This window comes from Clytia hemisphaerica, unplaced genomic scaffold (assembly GCF_902728285.1).
Source record: "Clytia hemisphaerica strain Z4C2 unplaced genomic scaffold, Clytia hemisphaerica genome assembly, whole genome shotgun sequence".
Classification (NCBI taxonomy): domain Eukaryota; kingdom Metazoa; phylum Cnidaria; class Hydrozoa; order Leptothecata; family Clytiidae; genus Clytia; species Clytia hemisphaerica.
In genome coordinates, this window is record NW_027103794.1 from 422,356 (window position 1) to 443,651 (window position 21,296).

General features: G+C 34.2%; 1 protein-coding gene across 2 annotated transcripts; it reads left to right on the forward strand.

The window, feature by feature from the left end:
• The first annotated feature begins 1,039 nt into the window (after positions 1 to 1,039).
• Positions 1,040 to 17,593, forward strand: LOC136806292 (synaptic vesicle 2-related protein-like). Of its 2 annotated transcripts, none has more exons than XM_067062848.1 (15): positions 1,040 to 1,307; positions 9,149 to 9,240; positions 9,656 to 9,754; positions 10,071 to 10,142; positions 10,415 to 10,539; positions 10,796 to 10,859; positions 11,136 to 11,261; positions 11,838 to 11,969; positions 12,232 to 12,305; positions 12,771 to 12,862; positions 13,627 to 13,713; positions 13,918 to 14,029; positions 14,695 to 14,776; positions 15,784 to 15,987; positions 16,404 to 17,593. In XM_067062848.1, exons 1-15 carry the CDS (start codon positions 1,223 to 1,225, stop codon positions 16,467 to 16,469), a joined length of 1,512 nt encoding a protein of 503 aa, XP_066918949.1. In that variant the 5' UTR covers positions 1,040 to 1,222; the 3' UTR covers positions 16,470 to 17,593. The 2 variants fall into 2 exon arrangements, with proteins under 2 accessions (XP_066918949.1, XP_066918950.1); XM_067062849.1 differs by lacking the exon at positions 1,040 to 1,307 and adding an exon at positions 8,235 to 8,490.
• The last annotated feature ends 3,703 nt before the right edge of the window (positions 17,594 to 21,296 follow it).

A 21,296-nucleotide genomic window follows, 5' to 3' on the forward strand; every position in this document is an offset into this window, starting at 1 on the left:
CTTTGTAAAATTTTTCAGAATTTACGATGCAATGATACAATATTCCTAATTAATATGGTTATTGAATTTTGAAACTACATAAGTCAACTTATTTCTATTAAATTCTAGTCTTGAAATCCTCTGTATTTCACATCCCTGTCTCAATAAGCCAGTGATGTTTAAAGTTTGTTTAACTTTTTTTTGATTCTCTGGGCTCTTTGCAAGGAAGACCTTTTGAAGAGGCTAGAGAGGTCGAAATTTTTGCCAAGTTTTCCAGTGGGTCTATGACACAGGGGTGTTTATGTTAGGAGAAAAGTTTTCGAATGTTATTTTTTTTCGAACGTTCGAAATTTAAAATTAGAAAGATTCGAAAGTTCGCAACGCAAGGAGTTCGAAACCGGAAGTAAAACGAGACTAAAACAAAAACTAAGAAATAAAAATACTCAAGGCTCAGGGTGGACAAATGATTATTGAACTTTTCACAACGATTCATGAAAAAAATCATAATTTTCTTCAAATCCGTAGAAGTAAACGTCGTAAGTTTGTACACCTGAAGTGTTTGAGTGTATCTCTAAAGATGCTCGGTCTTCCTGAACCTGAGCAGTTGTTGGGGTTTCGCGGGGTTTACATTTACGAATTGATTATGAATCTATTTTAACTTGCAATTTCTAGTGCGTGACCCTGTAAATATTTTGCTTGCAACTTGCGAATCGAGTGACTTGCCTGGATCGCTTCGCAATTCTTATACATATACACTAGTCAAACGCTGAATACTTCAATCAAACTGGATTATTAAGAATGGTCATAAAAAAAGTTATTCAATCAAAATTCATGCTCCTTTCCTCTTTCTCGTTTTTGATAATTTTTTGATTTCAGAATAAACGATATATATCATCCGTCGCTCGGTTATTATTGTTAACTCGCGAGTTTTTATAGGTTGAATTTGACTCAAATCGAAACAACCAGGCTAGACGAAATCAAAGTTTGGAAGATTGGAAAAATAATTCTTTTGGCGGATAATTCTAGAGTTGCCGCCCATATTTTGTTTGCAGGGCGTTTGAACTGAACACGGGTGGAAAATCTCCAATTTCACGACTCCGATGATCAGACCACGGAACTCCTCGGAACACGGCAGGAGAAAGAAACACGGAAACAGGAAACAATCAAAACAAAAGTGAGAAAGACATGTCAGCAGTATAGTATACAGTATATAAAGTGCAGCTATCATAAAAATTTGAGGACCATGGATGATGTGGATAGGACTGAATCAAATGCAGATCAAGAAGCTTCCACACCACAGCAAGAACAAGTGGAAATGACAGAAATAGGTAATTATATGTTATACCGTGATGTGAAGTCGGGTAACTCTACCATTTTTCCAGACGTAATTAATCGAACCAATCGAACTGTATTTTTAATCGAACTTTGTCGAACTTAATCAAACTTTGTTGGCCGATTAATGTTCGACTAAGTTCGGTTGTCGAACTTTAATCAAATACTCACAAATTTCTCAAAATACAAAGTTCGATTACTGAAATCAAACTTCTTAATCGAACTTTTTTTAAAGAGACCAGACGTCCGCGCTCGATAAGATCGATCATCGGAACAGCTCGATGACAGATTGATATGTGATCGATGGATTACTTAACAATCCGGATAGATTTTTTTAAGCTTATGATTAGTTATCGATTATTTATCGATCTATCATCGATCTTTTATCCATCTTATTGACCCTATCAACTCATACTCGATTTATGATCAATTACAAATCGATTAACGATCGATGACAAATCGTTTAACGATCGATGACGAATCGATTAACGATCGATGACGAATCGATTAACGATCGATGACTAATCGGTAATACTCGATTGAAATACTAGCTTGATAATGGATCAACGAACGAAGGATCGATACTCAAGACTTTTTAATGGCTGAATCTTCCATCGATCTCCAATCCGGATCCTTAAGTAATCCATCGATCACGTGATCACATATCGATCCGTCATCGAGCCGGTCCGATGATCGATCCTATCGAGCGCGGACATCTGGAAGAGACCTTGACAGTTCGATTAGTTCAATTACATTAATCGAACTAATCTAACTTTGTCAAGCTTAATCGAACAAAAAATTTGAGAAAACCCGAGCAACTGAAGGCCGCTCCACTTGCGCGTAATTCGATCGCACTTTTTGCCGGCCTTTGACGACACTTTGGTGGTACCCAAATGAGGTCATTTTTCCCAATTTTCCAATTTTTGCCGGCTTTTGACAACACTTTGACACTTTGAAGGACCTCCAACGGTGCAGATGTGTACCCTTACATCCCCTTGACCAGTGGCCACCAAACGGACCCCCCCCCCGGACCTCGGCCCGGACCCCAGGGGCCGTCCACGGTAGTACCAAAATGAGGTCATTTTTTGTTGCCGAACTTTTTCGAACGGAGTTTTTTGTGGAATTTGTCGAACCTTTCTTGTTGTCGAACTTTATCGAACGGAGTTTTTTGTCGAATTTGTCAATTTTAGCGACTTTTGTCGTTCGATTAAGTTCGACAAAGTTTGATTAGTTCGGTAATCGAACTGTTCGATTAATTACGTCTGGATTTTTGTTTTGATTTAACTTTGTATGTTAAGGACCAGACAGGTCATTCATTTGAGGGCTATGCATATTAGCCTCCACTGATGCAAATTACCCGATCTCACGGTATTATATCTGCAGCATATTCCTTTCTAAAATGACAGATATTACATATCTTCACTATATATAGGAATAATGGAATAGTTAGAATCACTGATTGAAACTATTTTTCTTTGCTTAGCGATTAGAGAGGAATAAATCTTTTGTTTATCAATGGTTCTGACCTTCCTATTATTCCTATCTCTAAAGAAGGGTGTAGAAAATTAGAAGAGGGGTGTGGATATTAGACCAACTTAAAGAAGAAAAAGGTCCATCCTCGGGCAGTCTGTGCCACTAACTCAATCCGGAAGATTCTTCCAGAATTGGAAGATTCTTCCGAAATGGGAAGAATCCTCCCGAACGGGAAATTAACTTAACACTCAAACGGGTTAACGGACTTCCAGATCAGGAATAAGCGAGAAACTAAGGAAAACTCTATCGGATTGGAACTTCTCGTTTGGGAAGTTTATGCAGTTTTTTCACAATTTAACAAGATTTCTACAGTAAAGTCTACTTTTCTTTTGGTGAAAAACCTTAAAATTTGATGCTTCTTCACCTCGAAAAAGTTTCAACTTTCGCCGGTCATCGTACAGCTTCGCCGAGATTCAGTCAATTTTCAACTTCCCAAAGAGGAAGAATCTTCCAAAACGGGCAGAAAAAAAAAAGTAAGTTTTTCCCGTTCGGGAAGGTTCTTCCCATTTCGGAAGAATCTTCCAGATTGAGTTCTAGTGGCACAGACTGCCAGGTGTGACCTTTGTTGAATAGCTTTGAAAATTTGATATATATTTCAAAACGATTCATTGCTCAATTTTAAAGCGCTTTTGAAAATGTTAAAAATAATAGATAAGAAAAGAAAGTGTTCAGTTTCAAAGTGCTTTTGAAAATGTTCAAGAAAGAAGATCAGAGAAGAAAGAAAAAATACATATGTCTTCACAGCCAGTCACTCATTTGTAGGGTGAAGATGGTGAAGATGACTAATTAAAAGTTCAGAAAATTTACATAATGATTTCGTGCCAGCAATCATTGTAAGACTCTGATTTCCTAGTTACTGTATAACAAGAAATACGTCAACAACTTATTGAAATATGACTTGACTTTGAAATTGTAGGTTTTGTTTTGAAATATGACACTGTATGACACTCAAAAATTGACATCGAAAAATAAATACATTTATCATGTTTCACAGGGAGCTCATATGTAAGTAATATTACTAGAAAAGTCCCTTGTTCATCGCCGGGGGATAGTTTTAGATAATCAATAAAATATTTTGACATTGATTATAATATATCAAGTGCTATTTTTAAGCTGTTACTACTAAGTGACCCATGAAAAAGAATTGAGGCTCCATATATAACTGGGTACATAAAAATGTAAATTTACTACAGTAAATCTTTTTTTTTCATTGTAAAGAGAAAAGAAATAACTCAAACTTGAAATAGCTGTTTAAAATAAATAAGATTAAGAGCCATTTTTTTTAAAAATCTTCAGAATAAAGAAAGTCTGATACCTCACCCTCTTAGATTTTGATGAAATTTTGACCAAATGATCTATCACACAAGAAAATAAGACTCTGAAAATTTCACCTTGATATCTCAAGTAGTTTTGCAGATATAGTGTCTCAAAGATAGGCTACTAAGCGAAAATTGACCCCTAAAAATCATGAACTCTTGTGGGGAGCAGATTTTGAAAGCCAATGAATTTTTATTCAAGTACATTAGAAAGCTGATTTATAGTGGATTTCAAGAACTTTTTGTAGGGAATCAGAAAAAATCAAGTTGAGTCTCCAAAATTTTCCCTGAAAATCTCTAGCACCTCCTGTAGAGGGCTTCAAACTTTCCGTAATCTGGGTTTGGAAGCAATTTTAGCTGGCTGCTGATGGTCCTTGGGACTTTTTTGAAGTAAACTTTTGACCTGGAGTGGTTTACTGGTGGGTTTTGGCCACAAAAATAACATTTTCAGGATTTCCATCTTTGCGTAACCGTCAAAAATGGCCGAAAAAATTGCTATTTTGGCAAACCTGGAGCAAAATTCAAGATGGCGTATCTTTTTAAGGCAACACCAAATTTTTTTGAAACTTTCAGCAAGGCTACCTTAGTAGGTCTAGTTTATAGCCTCAAAAAAATCTCAGTGGGCATTTGAAGTCTCTTAAAGATATGATCGATTGAAAATTTGCTTAACTTCGTTGTTTTCTCCCTCTTAAAATGCTAAATCAGACCCACTTAAGGGCTCTAACAGGATAATTTTTCTCAAAATATTGGTTGATCTTCTCTAGCCAACTAATCATTGGCATTAGGGGAACAACTGAAAAAGATTTCAGGTCATTTCCATCAACAGATGACATTTTATGACTGTTTCTTTATTTTTAAGTACATAATATGTAAAAAAATGAGACTGGCATCTGGCCTTTCCTACCATTCCAGAGCCCATATTTCCAGGAAATGCCTCAACCTTTCACAGTTTGGTGAATAATAATCTTAAATATAAGCAGGTTACTTCAACTTAATGGGTTTAACAGTATTTAATTCCTATTCAAAAACTTTTTAGACTCATTCAGAAATCCTACTTTGACAATAATTTGCGCTTTACCCCAAAATTTCTAAGTCCAAGTGTCGTGATTAGCTTTTAGACTGTCCAATATCTCTATAATAGTGTACACTGACAGTCTTACTTGTTGATTCTTAAATAACTAAGCAACATTACTAGGGTGATAATTTATGAGATACTGCAAACAATGCTGTTTAAATCTTCTGGACAAGAAATGTTGGACAGTCTAAAGCTAATCACAACACTTAGACTTAGAAATTTTGGGGTAAAGCGCAAATTATTGTCAAAGTAGGATTTCTGAATGAGTCTAAAAAGTTTTTGAATAGGAATTAAATACTGTTAAACCCATTAAGTTGAAGTAACCTGCTTATATTTAAGATTATTATTCACCAAACTGTGAAAGGTCGAGGCGTTTCCTGGAAATATGGGCTCTGGAATGGTAGGAAAGGCCAGATGCCAGTCTCATTTTTTTACATATTCTGTACTTAAAAATAAAGAAACAGTCATAAAATGTGATCTGTTAATGGAAATGACCTGAAATCTTTTTCAGTTGTTCCCCTAATGCCAATGATTAGTTGGCTAGAGAAGATCAACCAATATTTTGAGAAAAATTATCCTGTTAGAGCCCTTAAGTGGGCCTGATTTAGCATTTTAAGAGGGAGAAAACAACGAAGTTAAGCAAATTTTCAATCGATCATATCTTTGAGAGACTTCAAATGCCCACTGAGATTTTTTTGAGGCTATAAACTAGACCTACTAAGGAAGCCTTGCTGAAAGTTTCAAAAAAATTTGGTGTTGCCTTAAAAAGATACGCCATCTTGAATTTTGCTCCAGGTTTGCCAAAATAGCAATTTTTTCTGCCATTTTTGACGGTTATGCAAAGATGGAAATCCTGAAAATGTTATTTTTGTGGCCAAAACCCACCAGTAAACCACTCCAGGTCAAAAGTTTACTTCAAAAAAGTCACAAGGACCATCAGCAGCCAGCTAAAATTGCTTCCAAACCCAGATTACGCAAAGTTTGAAGCCCTCTACAGGAGGTGCTAGAGATTTTTGGGGAAAATTTTGGAGACTCAACTTGATTTTTTCTGATTCCCTACAAAAAGTTCTTGAAATCCACTATAAATCAGCTTTCTAATGTACTTGAATAAAAATTCATTGGCTTTCAAAATCTGCTCCCCACAAGAGTTCATGATTTTTAGGGGTCAATTTTCGCTTAGTAGCCTATCTTTGAGACACTATATCTGCAAAACTACTTGAGATATCAAGGTGAAATTTTCAGAGTCTTACTTTCTTGTGTGATAGATCATTTGGTCAAAATTTCATCAAAATCTAAGAGGGTGAGGTATCACACCCTGAAGACTCTTAAAAAAAATGGCTCTTAAAGGTGCCGTGTTTTACTAGAATACAGTGAAAACAAGTCAGATTAGTCCTGTTTCTTGTTAATTTCTGAGTAATAATCTGATTGGGTGAACATTTGATAAAGAACAGGATTGATTTTATTGAAAGTGTTTTGAAAAATTGCCTTTATGGTCTTGTTAGTGGATAGAGCAGCTTGGATCATGTAATAGAACTGTGAATGTCATCAAAACCTGGAAAAACTGATTATCATGTTATTGTTAGAACTGGTTAGAACAGCGTTGATTTTAATTTTTTGAATGTGCAAATTTTGACTTAAAAAGCTTAGATAGGTTTTGAAGCACTTTACTAAATTCAAAAAATTTAACTAAAATTTAAGTTAGACTTCATTTCTCCTTACAATACTTAAATAATTTCATGAAAAATCATATAATAATAAGAATAGTTAGCAATAAAATGCTTTTTTTTTTATATGGGTATATATAAATATTACAATTTATTGGCTCTTTTAAAGTTTATAGATTTTTTCTCCTGTTATTTGGAGTATTAACATTCAAGGTTTTTAGAAAAGCCACTTTTTTATGTACTGTATAACTATGTTTGCTTTCAAGGCAAAATTCTAAACATTTTTTTAATTCATTATTTATTACTGTATATAAAAATCAAATTGAGTTTATCAAATAAGACAATCACAGAATGTGCTTGGAAACTTTTCACAATAGAATATAACTGTGATAAAAGAGATATTGATCCAGATTGATCAGAAATAAAAAAGACTTTTAGTCCCTTTTCGCTAATTATAGAAATATTTGGACACCCTACTGATTTCCAAGCCATATGTTTTCCCTAAAAAGTCTCACACTTGACAGTAAAAAAGTGCTCGTCAAAGTTTTTCTATTTTTTAAATTATTTTTTACTTAGGGAAAATCAAGTATAAAGTAGAATTTCTGTCTGTTCTATTTTGTTTGTTTCTAACATTGTATTAAATGCTTATTTGAACAAGTTTGATATACAAACATATAAAATGGTATTTTCTTTCTGTCAGAATTAAAAATTTGACTCTAAACTTGACTCTCATGTTTTTTATGGATATTATATATACATAACTTTCTTGTAAATTAACAAATTAAAAAAACAATTAAATCTTGCTCTTTGCTCATTTTAATGAAGTTTAAAACGTAGAAGGTCTTTTATTAACATTCCCTTTTATAACTGATGGACTTTGTACTTCATGATTATTGTTTACTTTAGCTCTTAGTTTACTCTAGTGAAATTACTTTAACTTTTTTTAAACATCTTTTTAGTGTTTGCTTTGCATGAGCGTGTTGACAAGATTATTCTACTACTCTTTGCAATCTTCAATCTCAAATGAATCTAGAGTTTTGATCTTGTTAGCTCTGCCTTGCTTGCATTTATCTCATGTATTTGACTTATGAATTATCTTTTATAGATAAATAAAGCTCCTATAAAGCACAACTTTTTGACGAGAATGCTTTGTTTTTGTTTCAGAGAGGTTCAACAGTTATATGGAGTAGTCTTGTGGAAGATGATAATTATGATGAACAATAATTATACCCATTCTTTTTGCTTAAATTATCCTACTGTGAATTTTTTAATGATGATTTTGATAGATACAGATATTTAAATACTTGTATACATATAACTGTTACATGTATTTTCAATAATAATTTTAGTATGCTCTAACATAGTGAAATTCAGATGGATATAAAAATGTTTTTTAATTGATAATATTTGTTGCCAAATTTTGACCTAACTTCTCTACTATACCATAGCTTTTCTGAAAGATATAATTAAGTTATGCATTAAAAAGAATAGTCTGTCAAAATCAAGAGGCTATATTACATGTAAAGCCTTACCATGTCTTTGATGCTAGAAGATAGAAAATCCTATACAAATGAAGAAGAAAATAACGAAGGTAAAACGTCCTAATTGTTGCTGAATTGTAAGAGCATTTAGCTTTCTTATAATTATGCCCACATAGCCCCAAGCTTAAAATAGAACTCATGTATGTGTGCTAACGAAAGATTTCAGCTCAAATTTATGCACAAAAACTTGTGCAACCGTCTTTTAATAGTCTGTTAGGGTTGGAAATTAAAAACCACTCCTAAAAATTTCTTTTCATTTCACATAATTTGCTTTTTTATAATTCAGGATCTACCAAGCATAGTAAATAAATCGGTTGGTCTTGGGCCACTTGATTTTTCATCAAATAGAAACATTTGAAAACCAAATCACGCAAAAAGTTTCACTTTGATGAAAAAGTTGCTAGTGGCCCCACCTCAAATGACGAAAGGAAAACATATACAAATTGGTTTCTGACACAGAAAATGTGTCAAAAAAACTTTTTAAGAAAAAACTTTTGAAACTTTTCACTGTACGGTGACAAAATTTGTTTTGTTGAGGTTTCTCTGAAGTGAGTGGCCCACTTGAAACAAAGTTTGGCAATTGAAGTGCGACTTGTTTATATTTAATATTGATGAAATTTATTTCAAGTAGCCCCAGACTTTTAGGGATAGAAAATTTACAAAGATTAACAGTTTGACATGAAACCCTCTTTGCTCGTTCATTTTTAGGTGAGCAGACATACACACTAGATGAAGCTATTGAACACATTGGATTTGGAATATATCATGTCAAAGTCATTGTCATTGCTGGCTTATCATGGGTAATACTATAAAATTAAATTGATTTTGAAACATATAGTTTCCATGTTTTTACCTTTCAACAATTCTTGTGAGAGTTTGTGAGAGTTAAGTTTTGAGAATTAAGTTTTGTTAAGTTATGAGTTTAGCTAAATAATACCTATAATAAGTAATTGCACGGGAATCAAAATAAAATCTGTTTCAAGATTCTAGATTTCTTTAAGATATTTTGTAATTTCTTTAAAATTGTAATTAAAAAATTTAGGCAGTATCATTATTTAACATTGTTTAGCCAAAAACACATTTTCAAACCACCACAGTATTTTATCCGACACATTTGAAAACTAGGTTATTTTGCTACCTCAAGTGAAAACCTACTCCTTTTGAAAGTCACATTATATTACAGCTCTTCTCATTTAACCATGTTTTATTTCACAGATGGCAGATGCTATGGAAATGATGATCCTCTCCATATTATCACCAATTCTAATGTGTGAATGGGGTCTTATGAACTATGAAGAAGCTCTCATCACCACTGTATGGGACTTTATGATTATTTATATTATACTCCTCTATTGTAGATATTCTTTGAAAGTTAAAACCTTTTGTGAGGATTACAACTACTTGAATTTCTCTGCTGAACCAAATACATATTCCATCATTTTTTTTAAATATTTTTTGAACTCTTGAACTGATTTTTTTTATCTCATAATTTTCCCACTAAAAACAGATTTTTTTATTCCTCTACAGCACCGTATAAAAACATCCCCTCAACAACAAGTCATGCCAAAGACAGAGTCTGCTAATTAATTGTTTTCTTTACTTTATATCAATGTTTTTTTGTTCATTTTAGGTTGTTTTCCTTGGTCAAGGGTTTGGCTCCATTAGTTGGGGTTTTGTTTCCGATATGTTTGGTAGGAAGAAGGTAAAAGATTTTGCTAAATGTAGATTCAATTTATTACAAGGTTTTAGAAAACACTCTGTATCATGTTTAAAATAAAATCCGATCTACAGTATAAAGTTATTTTTTATGAAGTACTTTTCTTTTACTAAATTTTTATGAAGTACTTTTCTTTTACTAAATTTTTATGAAGTACTTTTCTTTTACTAATTTTTTATGAAGTACTTTTCTTTTAACTAAATTTAACATATAAACTATTGAACAATCCAAAACTCTGATGAATTGTTTTTTTTTAGGGTTTATACTTGAGTGTTTGTCTTGTATTATTTTTTGGTATCTGCTCATCACAAGCTCCTAGTTATGGTTGGATGTTAGCATTGCGCCTTTTAGTAGGATTTGGTATCGGCGGTGTTCCTCAAGCGTGAGTTATAGAAATAAGATGTCATTTTGAGAAAAAATAACTTTCTCCGCCCTGGCTTTCACAAATATTATGATAGTTGTTAAAAAGCAAACATTTGTGTATGACTATTGATTTAAGGGCGCTTCAACCATCCCACAAATTGAAGTGAATCTTTATTTATCTAATAATTGTATAAATTATGTCGCTTCAATGAAATGGATATGGGTACACATTTCATGAGATAGCCATAAAACCATTGTTTTCCTTTCTTCCTTAGTGTCACCATAGTTACAGAAGTGTTGCCATTAAGTTCAAGAGGACGTGCTATTGTCATTTTGGAGGTGATAATTTAAAATTTATATTTCCACACATCTCTTTTAGAAGATAATCAACAATTATACAACAGATTTCACAATGAGTTCGATTTAATCTTTCTTTTCACGTTATTGAAGCTCTATGCTGCATTGACATGCATCTGTTGTAAAGCAATTCCAATTTAAGGGCGTTATAAACTTCACTATTATTTTTCTTTAGATTGTCAATAATTTTCTTGATGTAAGCTGAATTTTTATTGATCTAATTTTTAAGTCACCCATAACTTTTCTATCAACTTTCAGTTCTTTTGGGCACTTGGATCAGTGTTTGCAGCAGCCATAGCCATTGGAGTGATCGAACATTTGAAATGGAGATGGTACCTTGTTATCATCACACTACCCATGTTCTTCTTCTTATTCACTGGCTTTGTAAGTTTTACTGTCCTTTTCTACAATAGCGAGTTTACATATTTGCACTTTTGAGGATAGCAGAGTAACTGAAGTGGTTTGGATAACCGGCATTTCTGACCACCAGTGGCTGTTTACTATCCTTACACCCTCCATGTTCTGTTCAAAAATAACTGCATTGGGCCATTCCAGATTTTCGTCTAAAGTTTAGAGATACGCCCCCTGGATATTTGCTTAGTTCAAGATACTGTCTGGGTTTTTTTCTACACGGCATGGTTTTTTCAAGAGTAATTGTGACATTTATTATCATGCCACCGTACAATATATCATATTAATGATATAATTTCATTTTAATGATTATGGTTTTAATGAACTTGAAAACATGAACTTTTAAGAAGTCATAGAGTAAGAAACTTTGGGGAGAATTTGATATGGTGTATGGTCAATTTTCTGCAGAGGAAAATCAATTTTGGGGATTACTTGAATGAATTTATAGTTTTTCTAAAATTTAATTCGGTTATTGAATATTTGTTAGGCCTGGAATAGCAACAAAATTTTACTCTTTAATTTAATTATTGTTCTCTTTTCTCCTTTCAGTGGCTTCCAGAATCACCTCGATATTTGATGACAGTTGGCAAAACTGACCAAGTTATGAAACTTCTTAAGAAGATGGCTGCAGAGAACGGGAAAACTCTACCAGAAGGGACATTAATGAAACAAGAGATTAATGTAAGGGCGTTTATATTTCTGTTCCATACATGGGGAAAATGTGTTGGTCTAATGTTTTACCTTTTTTCTTTTCAAGTTTTTGATATGAGAACAATTCAGTGGTTGGTCTTCTTTTTGATAATTCTATCTGCATAAAAAGCTGTCCCAAATCCATGTATAAATCCTAACAGCTTTACCATTATCACTGGTTCTAGCTTCTGGCATATGCACAAGACTGATTTTTTACACTTCACGAGTTAACTTTATTTCACATATTATTTAGACTCGTCGTGGTCGTCCGATCGATTTGTTTCAACCCGAATGGATAAGAACCACACTCCTCCTTTTTGTCATTTGGTAAATTGTAATTGGTTTGTTCTACCACCCTTGAAATAACAAACTGATCAACTTTTCTACATTTCCTGTAATTGATCATTTTTCAGTCAAGAATTGTGAGGGGAATGAATAAGTATTTAGAGTATAGCTAAATACATAAACGTATATACATTAAAATACGTATCTAGTCCGAAAAACACATCTCATCACCGGCTTTTTTCAACGTATTCAACATAAGATGGATTTATTTGACCTTGTATGAATTATACAACCATTATATGGTTTAAGGTTTCAAATAAATCCATTTTTATGCTGAAAAAGGCCGGTGGCCGAAATATTCATTAGAAAGATGATGTGTTTCTTTTGACTACGTTTTATATTGTAAACTTTCACATAAACGAAGATAATTACTTGTGACAAGAAACCGTAAAAGAGGCTAAAAGAGAAAGTGATCTTATAACAATAATCTATCCCTTCTATTTGCAGGTTCACCTCAGCATTCACATATTACGGAATCGTTCTTCTAACAACCGAGATGTTTCAAACGGAAATCGATGGTTGTAACCCTTATAATAAACGTAAGACTGTTGTTATAGACAATACATATAAAAAACTTTAAAGTGTAGAAGCAGCCATTTGATAAAACAAAACAAAAATTGAAACGACTGCTAAGTTCAAGACGATGTATATAAACAGAGCCGATATTTTACGCTGTAATTGTTTTCACTGATTCCATAGTTATAAGTTAAACAGCACCTGATAAAGACAGGAGATACGAACCTGGACCTCCGTAACCTCCTGGACTAGCGCCTTAGGCCACTCGGCTTTCGAACCTTCACGTCACTTCTAGCTATTCTGGTATTTAAATATTCTCTTAAACCTTTTATGTTTAAATGTAATGATACTAGCTTAATTTGAGTGAGCTCCATTTAACTATTTATGAGGTTTACTGTTTAACAAATTAGTTACTGTCTGCTTTGAGGCTCGTATGCTGAAGTATAAATGATACACCTTCTGAAGAACGAATTTTTAACTTCGTTTATTTTGTTTTTGAACATCACTTAAGAGAGAGTGCTAGAGCGAATTTATGAATTTATTTCAAAATTTCGAAGTTAATTTTGAAGTTAATTTTACAACTCAGCTTCAAAATCTTTATAAAAGTTTAAAACCAACGTGGCCGAATTTAAAGCGTAAACATTGTTCGGTCTCAAGGAGTTCGTCAAATATTCAAATTCCTTCTTGCGTCACGTGCTACTGTAGAAGTGACGACCTCGTTTCAAAAGGGATAAAATTCTTCCTTCAATGAAACCGAATTTATCGATAATTTTGTTACTCTTTTCAGATGAAAAGCAAGCATTAGGAGGATGTCATCACTTAACCAACAAAGATTATACAGATTTCATGTTAACCACACTGGCTGAATTTCCTGGTATATTTTCTTTCCTTCCATAAAAAAAATCTCATAAAATTCATCATGTCGATTATTATCACACTTTGCTTTATGATATTGTTGGCATGGTTAAAAGACCCGATATGTTATATCTACGGAAATTCATTGACGTAGGTACTCTGGTACAGAGAAACGTTGACCAGGCAATGAATTTCAAATCAAAATTCTTTTTCTTGTATGTAGGTTTGCTGCTAGCTATATTTCTGATTGAATATTTTGGAAGGAAAAAAACGCTGGCTATACTCTTTGGTTCGGCAGCAGTCTCATTCTGTCTACTGGCAATATGTTCAGGAAGGTATCCCATGTAGTTTTTGCGTCATCCTAAACGTCATGGATCCCCTTTTCTTTTTTTATTCCATTTAGATTATATAGTCACCCACGTTGATCGTCTGCAAAGTGATAGTGTAATCTTAGTCCAGAATACAGAATCTTAGCGGAAACAACTATTAAGCAATTCACATGAACCCAATAGATAGGTTTGCATGTTTCGTTCAGTTATGCAGTTTCCGTCATTATGGTTAAGTAAGCGTAATGAGGTGGTCCTAAGGAGGTGGTCCCTTACGCAAATCGAAACAATAAAACCTCTATAATAATGGGTCCATGTAAATTGCTTAGTAGTTGTTTCGACTAAGATTCTATATTCTGGACTAAGACTTCATTACCAATTTGCAGCTAAAAAGGCCAAAACTCCAGCTAGTTGAAAAATGAATTTCGAAATGTTGGCTAGTTTTCTATTTCAATACAAGCTCTGTGCCTCTACAATACCCAGCCCATTATTCCGGGGAAAACAGCGAAAATATTCTAGAAAAGTCAGTAGAATCTTAATCCGAGAAGTGGATGGATGTAAAAAAGAATAGATTACGTCTCTTCAAGCCCTATATTGGTAAAGTATTTTAAACTTGATTTTAATTGATGGTGAAAATCGATCATTTAAATGTCTGTATTATTTTCGCTTTTCAGGACAATGTCAGTTATATTTGTGTTTGCAGTTCGTGGATTCGTCACCGGAAGTTTCCAAGTAGCTTACGTGTATACTCCTGAGGTATGACCATACCCCCTTTGTCACTTCTATTAGCGAGAACATGTATCTCTATTTTTCTGCGGAGGAGACGGTTAGTACTAATTTGTCTAGATCCTGATCAATTGGGGACGACGGTAAATCAGCAACTTAACCGTCCTCGATTTTGCGGGTCAAAAACGCGGGTTATTCCAAATCGCTTCAGTCACTCTGCCGTTCTTAAAAGTGTAAATGCTTAAACTCGCTATAATTAGCTGTCAGGGCTGGAACAGGAATAACAATCCTAAGTTGGGTACATTCTCTTCTGAAGATTTTATCAACCCGGCGTGAATCATTTCTTTTCTAGGGGAGGGAACACTTTAATTCACAGAAACGGTTTAAGATACACTTTTCTTTGTAATATGTTGAACGGTGAAAAAGAATCCGGCTATTATATTTTGATTTTTCCCGACAAGTGAATGATATTTCTATTGAAAAAAAAGTGTTTTCATACAAAATTATTTGACATCAATTTGGACAAATACGTCATTTTAGGCAATTTCGGCTTGAAAATGGGTTGGTGTAAATGGGGTCATCTGATAAGTTGAATTTGGTCTAAAATGAACGTGTAAGTCAGACTTAGGAGCTCAGTTTTCTTCGTAATATAACAGCGTAATACCTTATCGGCCCTTCTAACGCCGGCCCTTATTACGCCACGAGCCCAAAAATAACGTCAATAAGGGGCGGTGTAAAAGGGCCGATAAGGTATTCTGTTAAAATTTAAACTTGAACTTACAGTTTGTAAGTTCTCGGTTGTAACCAAGAAATGTAATGGTTTCTTTGGAAAAGTACAGTTCACGCTCTCTAATTCGATGCTCTACTATTTCAATAGTATTGAAAGTCACCGTCAACAAGAAACTCTCATAAACGACGCTCTGCCATTCGATACACTCCCTTATTCGATGAAAAGCGTTTTTGATGAAAATCGAATTAAAGAACATCAACCGTATACTACAACTCCTTTATCAATAATTCCCAATTTCATTTTTCAGGTCTTACCAACCAATGTCCGTGCGGTAGGTTTGGGTTCATGCAGTACCTTTGCAAGGATCGGTGCAATGACCACACCCTTTGTTGCGCAAGTACTTATTCACGTGTCGTTTTACTTGGTGGTTGGGGTGTACGCCACTTTGATTAGTCTGTGCGTGGTGGCTGCATTGTTCTTACCCATTGAAACAAAAGGAAAAGTTTTATCTGTAAGTAATCTATCAATGAATACATAATTATATACATAATTTCTTTATTTTGAAAATCTCAATTTGATAAGTTTCTTCAAGTTTTCTAGATATAATAGTGCAGTGTAGAGAGCTAGACGCCTAAATTTAAAAACGAGTTGCCCGGTATGGTAGTAAAAAAAACTAAATACATATTTATTCAAACGTAGGCTCTAAAAATCTAGCTGGATCTTAATGTTGAAGACTTTATGGCTATACAATGAATGGTAAAAAAAGTTACACCAAAAAAGTTTAGGGGCTGCAGTTTCAATGCGGTGGTATCAAGAAATTTTTTTGCCATCTAAATATTCTGAATATAGGTGTTTCATGCATGATTGAAAACGACTTCAATTTATTTAAATGATTGACGTCCCTTTCTTTCCTCTTTCTTTACACAGGATTCAACATCAACAAGTAGTGGGAGAAACAGTCAAACGAGAGAAGGCTACCAGAACTTCAAATAACAACGCTCTATCAGGTGTGTTAAATGTAATGGATTGAACTTTATATTATCAAACCATCTCGTTACGTTGGCTCAGGATGGACGGCTGGCATTTCACATTCCTTTGGTTTTTATTAATGAAATTGACGATCTTAACTCCTGAGCTTTTAATCCCTATAGGCAGTTCCTTAATCCCAGCAAACCGAATTCTTTGATCGGGTTTTTTTTTGAAAGTTGTACCCTGATGTCAGCACTGTTCAATAGCGGTTGAATGCATTGAAAGCGCTATATTTCCTTGCGCACTTGTGATGTAGCGCCGTTGGACATTGGTTTCAATAAAAAACTCCGATCAATATAATGGAATAAGGAATAAGGTCAGTTGAGAAATGGATTAATACTTAATGTTAGATTGAATAATCACAATCTAAATCCTGGTGTTTATGAATGTTTGAATGACTTGATTTTCGTATCTCGGCCAATGGGCTATTTCAGAAATAGTCTGTACCCCCTATTTTGAGGAGGTGTGACGTCCAGGGTGGTCAGTAAAATTGGGTTGAAAATCCAGGGCGGTCCAAAGAAATGGGAGAAAAATATCCAAGGGGGTCCTGAAAAATTGGACTTAAAAAAAAAGATCTCCTCGACATAGGGGGTACAAAGTGTTTCTGGAATAGCCCAATAATTGACAAGAAATCGTTATTTTTGTGTCCAATCTTGACATAGTGTTGTTTATCTGTCAATGGTTGGTGATAACGGTATCAATGTTTCTACTACATAATGTAATGGACAATATTTATATGAATATGAATTTATATGTATTTTTTCTCGAATCTGGAAAATTTTTATTTATATAGGTTTTTCTATTGTATTTATTTTTTGTTTTCGGCACTCTTTAAATGCACAGACATCAACGCTACGCACTTTTATCTATGATCTCTATAAGTCCCACAAGCATCACTTTTTCATCCATTACCTTTTCACAACGTTCTCAAAACTTAGCAATCTCCAAAAAATATTTCATGTTTTTAGAATCCATTATTTCTCCTCAGTAACACTGCGATCACCGCGATTAATTGTCTATCGAAAACTTAAGAATTTAAGTCTCGTATCCTAAGGTTCGTGAATACCCATTTTTGTTGATTTTTCATTGTACATCATCACTTTAATAAATTCGCTTTTGTATGTTTTTTTAGAATTTTTCGTTGTTTGATTTTTGTAATATTTTTGTACAAATTTTTTGTTGTGTTACTGTTAGAATTTTTAAGTGATCGTTTTTTCGAGGAAAAACGAATATGACCATTGCATATTTTTTATTCTTCTTCCCTTAATTCGAACAAGTTTTCTCGTCCCTTCCCCCCTTCTGTTAACAATGCCTTTATAAACTTTACTCGACAACTCGAAATGTCCTAACTCGAACAAATATGTGTTCCCTGTTTCAAGTTGTGGAGGCTCAATTGAAGTTAACAAACGCAGAGCGAGTTTACAACTTATAACGGCTGAGAAAAGCATACCTTATCACTGCTATTGTTATAACTTAATGTGTTCTCTTTTCAAATATCCGTCAAACAATCGACAAATTATATATTCTACCAGACTCTTTTTTGTGCAAAATGGAATATAAAAACCACGATAACGAGTTGATTTAAGGGGGTCTGACCATAGCCCGGGGGGGGGGGGAGTTACTCAGGCAAAAATGGGTGCCGGGTATGTGCGAGCCACGAGAATTCCTTTTTCACACCTCAAAAGGGTACAAAAACTATTAAAAAGCAATTGAGTCTTTGTAAGGGTCCAAAATTCACGAAAATCGAAATTTTCACTCTCAAAGTCAAAGGTTCGTAATTTTCAAAAATTTGGACAAAGACAAGTGAAAATCATTAAAAATTTTGAGAAAAGTCTCTTTCAGGGTCCCAAAAACGCCAATCTCTCTTTAAGGGTCGATTTTCGATTATCAAAATTTTATTTACGTTAACTTATATGGACGCCCAGGGTATTATCTGGCGGAACTAGCCTAGAAATCTAAGCTAGTTTGATTCAGTCACTTGGATAAATCCCCTGATGGTTAAGTTGTGACTGAATAACTAACAGTACTCCAAGGCAAACTTAAAATCCGAAAATATAAAAAATCTTTAAAGCGCCGAAAACGCTATATTGCCATAAGTCGTGTGTCCTAGCCTTGTGAATACGGGCTTAGTTAACTAGGCTAGCAGGGAACGAGATTCATGATATTCATGATGTAATCTTTTATACGGAAGCACACAAAATAATCCGGAACTAGTGGCAAAATTTGCGCTAGTTCCGGGTTATCTCCTCAATTCACTGGATTCGGTTTCGAAAAGGAAACTAATTCGCTGGATTTGTTATTCTATAACCGCGGGAAAAACTAAGGACAAGAAACGTGGGAAAGTCACATTTTTAAATTTCTTGTTTTGGGCGTTTGGCTTCTACTATTTTTTCTCCAACAAAAACAAAACACTGTCATCAAAGAAGGCATGGTAACTTGACTGTTTCATTTGAAGTGAAAAAGATAGATTAATTTGGCCAGCTCTGTCTTTTGAAATTTTTAAATTCCCTCAGAACAAGTAGGAAATTCTTTTTAAACATCTTATTTTTTGGATATCAGTCTACACAGTTGATGCTTTCTAATTCGATCTTCAAGGGGAATCGGATTTTCATCAAACAGTCGGGTGTTTAAGATAAAAACTGCAATTATTGCTCTTTTTGGAAATTATTGCCGAAAACGGCAATTTTTTTAACGATGAAATGCTGTATCAGCAAAATGTGTTGTCCTTTAAAGGGCAAAGATGTCAGAGGTGTTTGAAAATAGTAAAATTGCATCGAGAAAAAGGTTTTTCGGATTTTCAAAAGTGATTTTTTCAATTTTTCGTTGCTCAATACCAGACCCGATCAATCGAACTTGTCGAACCAATCGCATCGAACAATCGAACTAATCGAACTCCATCGAACGATTAAAGTTCGATTAAAAAAATTAATCGAACCTAATCGAACACTCACAATTTTTGAAGCAATAGCAGTTCGATTAGTTCGGTCAGTAAAAAGTTCGATTAGTTCGATGATATTAAAAATCATCTTATCTTCCCTCGCTTGCAAAACCTTTGTCCTGGCACGCGATTGCCAATTTCGACAGTTCCCGGACTTAACAGCTTGACGTTTATTGTACCCGGATATTTGTCTATCCGGAATAAAGTCCGCAGCCCCTCTGTTGCGATTTCGCGCGCGGCCGAGTGGCGGAATACTACGCCCACCCCAACAAACCACCTCTGGCGGTAAAAGGATATAGGAAAAGTGTGTAATCCGTTATCGGAAGTAATTTCCCGATTTACATTCCTAATTTGGCTTTGAAAAGAAGTTGTCGAACAAAATTGGTTTATCGAACTGATCAAACCGAAACCCATTGATCGAACTTAATCGAACACTCACAATCTTTAAAAAATCTTAGAGTTCGATTAATTTTTTTAATCGAACTTTAATCGTTCGATGGAGTTCGATTAGTTTGATTGTTCGATTGGTTCGACAAGTTTGATTGATCAGGTCTGGTCAATAACATGGCAAGTTCTAAAATAATAAGTTAAAAGATCCTGCATCGATGCCAAAACACAGCCAGAAAGAGATAACAAAACCCCCGTTGTAAATTTGTTTACATATGACTCGATTTTGCTATCTGCATTTCCAACAAAAACCAGTTGAAAACAAAACTAAACGAGGCACAGTGGGCCTACTTATCGCGAGGGTGTCAAATACCACGTGTTCAATAATAAAATCAATTTTTATTTGCAAAAACGGTAATAATTGCCAAAAACGGCAATTTTCATTTATTTACTTTTTTATTTTTCTGCTGATTCAGCATTTCATCGTTAAAAAAATTGCCGTTTTCGGCAATAATTTCCGAAAAATGCAATAATTGCAGTTTTTATCTTAAACACCCGACTGTCAAATAAGGGAGCTTTTCCAGTGCTGGTGGTCAGAAATTCTGATGAAAACCCATGTACTTCTGCAAAATACATCGGAAATTCCACTCTTTTTGCCTTTTTTAATTCAATTGCCTTGGAAATTCATACATTCTAATCTCTCGCCTTGGAAATTTCGAATTTTGGTGAAAACTTTTGCCCTTGGAAATTCTGTGTCGTCCACCTCCCTTTTACAGACAAATTCTGGAATGGCCCAATAAGGGAGCGTCGTTTATGAGAGTTTTTGGTTGACAGGGAATACGTAAGCATAAGGGAGCCTATCGAATAGAGAGCGTCAACTGTACTTTTTTAATCATAAGAACAGACAACAGATTATTTTTTCCAGCTTGTCCCCATCAGCAGAGTAGAGCTGGCCACTTTTTCCAGTAGACTTTTTTCTTTAGTTTGCTAGGTACAAACCGCCAGCTGGAATGTGCATTCAGGACAGATATTTTGAAGTCCATCTTCAGTGGATGCTTTCCTCCTGGCTGGTTATCTTTTTAGTTGTTTTTTATGTTTTGTTTTATTAAAGTATGTTTACACCCTTCTTGTGTCTTGACACATTCGCTTTCTCTAATTGGTCATATATTTAAAACAACAATTTTTTATACGCCAAAGTATATATTTTCTGAAAGCCAGTAAATTTTTCTTTCTAATGGTAAAAATTTTAGTTAAATTTAAAAAACTGAGCAGGATATAATCAAAATCTTAAGAATTTTAACATTACCTACCGTAAGTGGGTCTAATGTCCACATCTGTCTTCTAATTTTGACACCCTTCTTTATAGATACCTTTAAAGGAAGAAATTTTGGCGGAAAGAAAATTTAGCGGATTTGGCAGATTTGACTGAAATCCGCCAAATAAAGTTCCCGCCAAAATTTCTTTTT

Coding starts and splice junctions, on each gene's coding strand:
- LOC136806292 (XM_067062848.1), top strand. CDS start 1,223: ATGGATGATGTGGATAGGACTGAATCAAATGCAGATCAAGAAGCTTCC. Junction 12,306..12,770: donor CTCCTCCTTTTTGTCATTTG/GTAAATTGTAAT, acceptor TTCTATTTGCAG/GTTCACCTCAGCATTCACAT. Junction 12,863..13,626: donor TTGTAACCCTTATAATAAAC/GTAAGACTGTTG, acceptor TACTCTTTTCAG/ATGAAAAGCAAGCATTAGGA.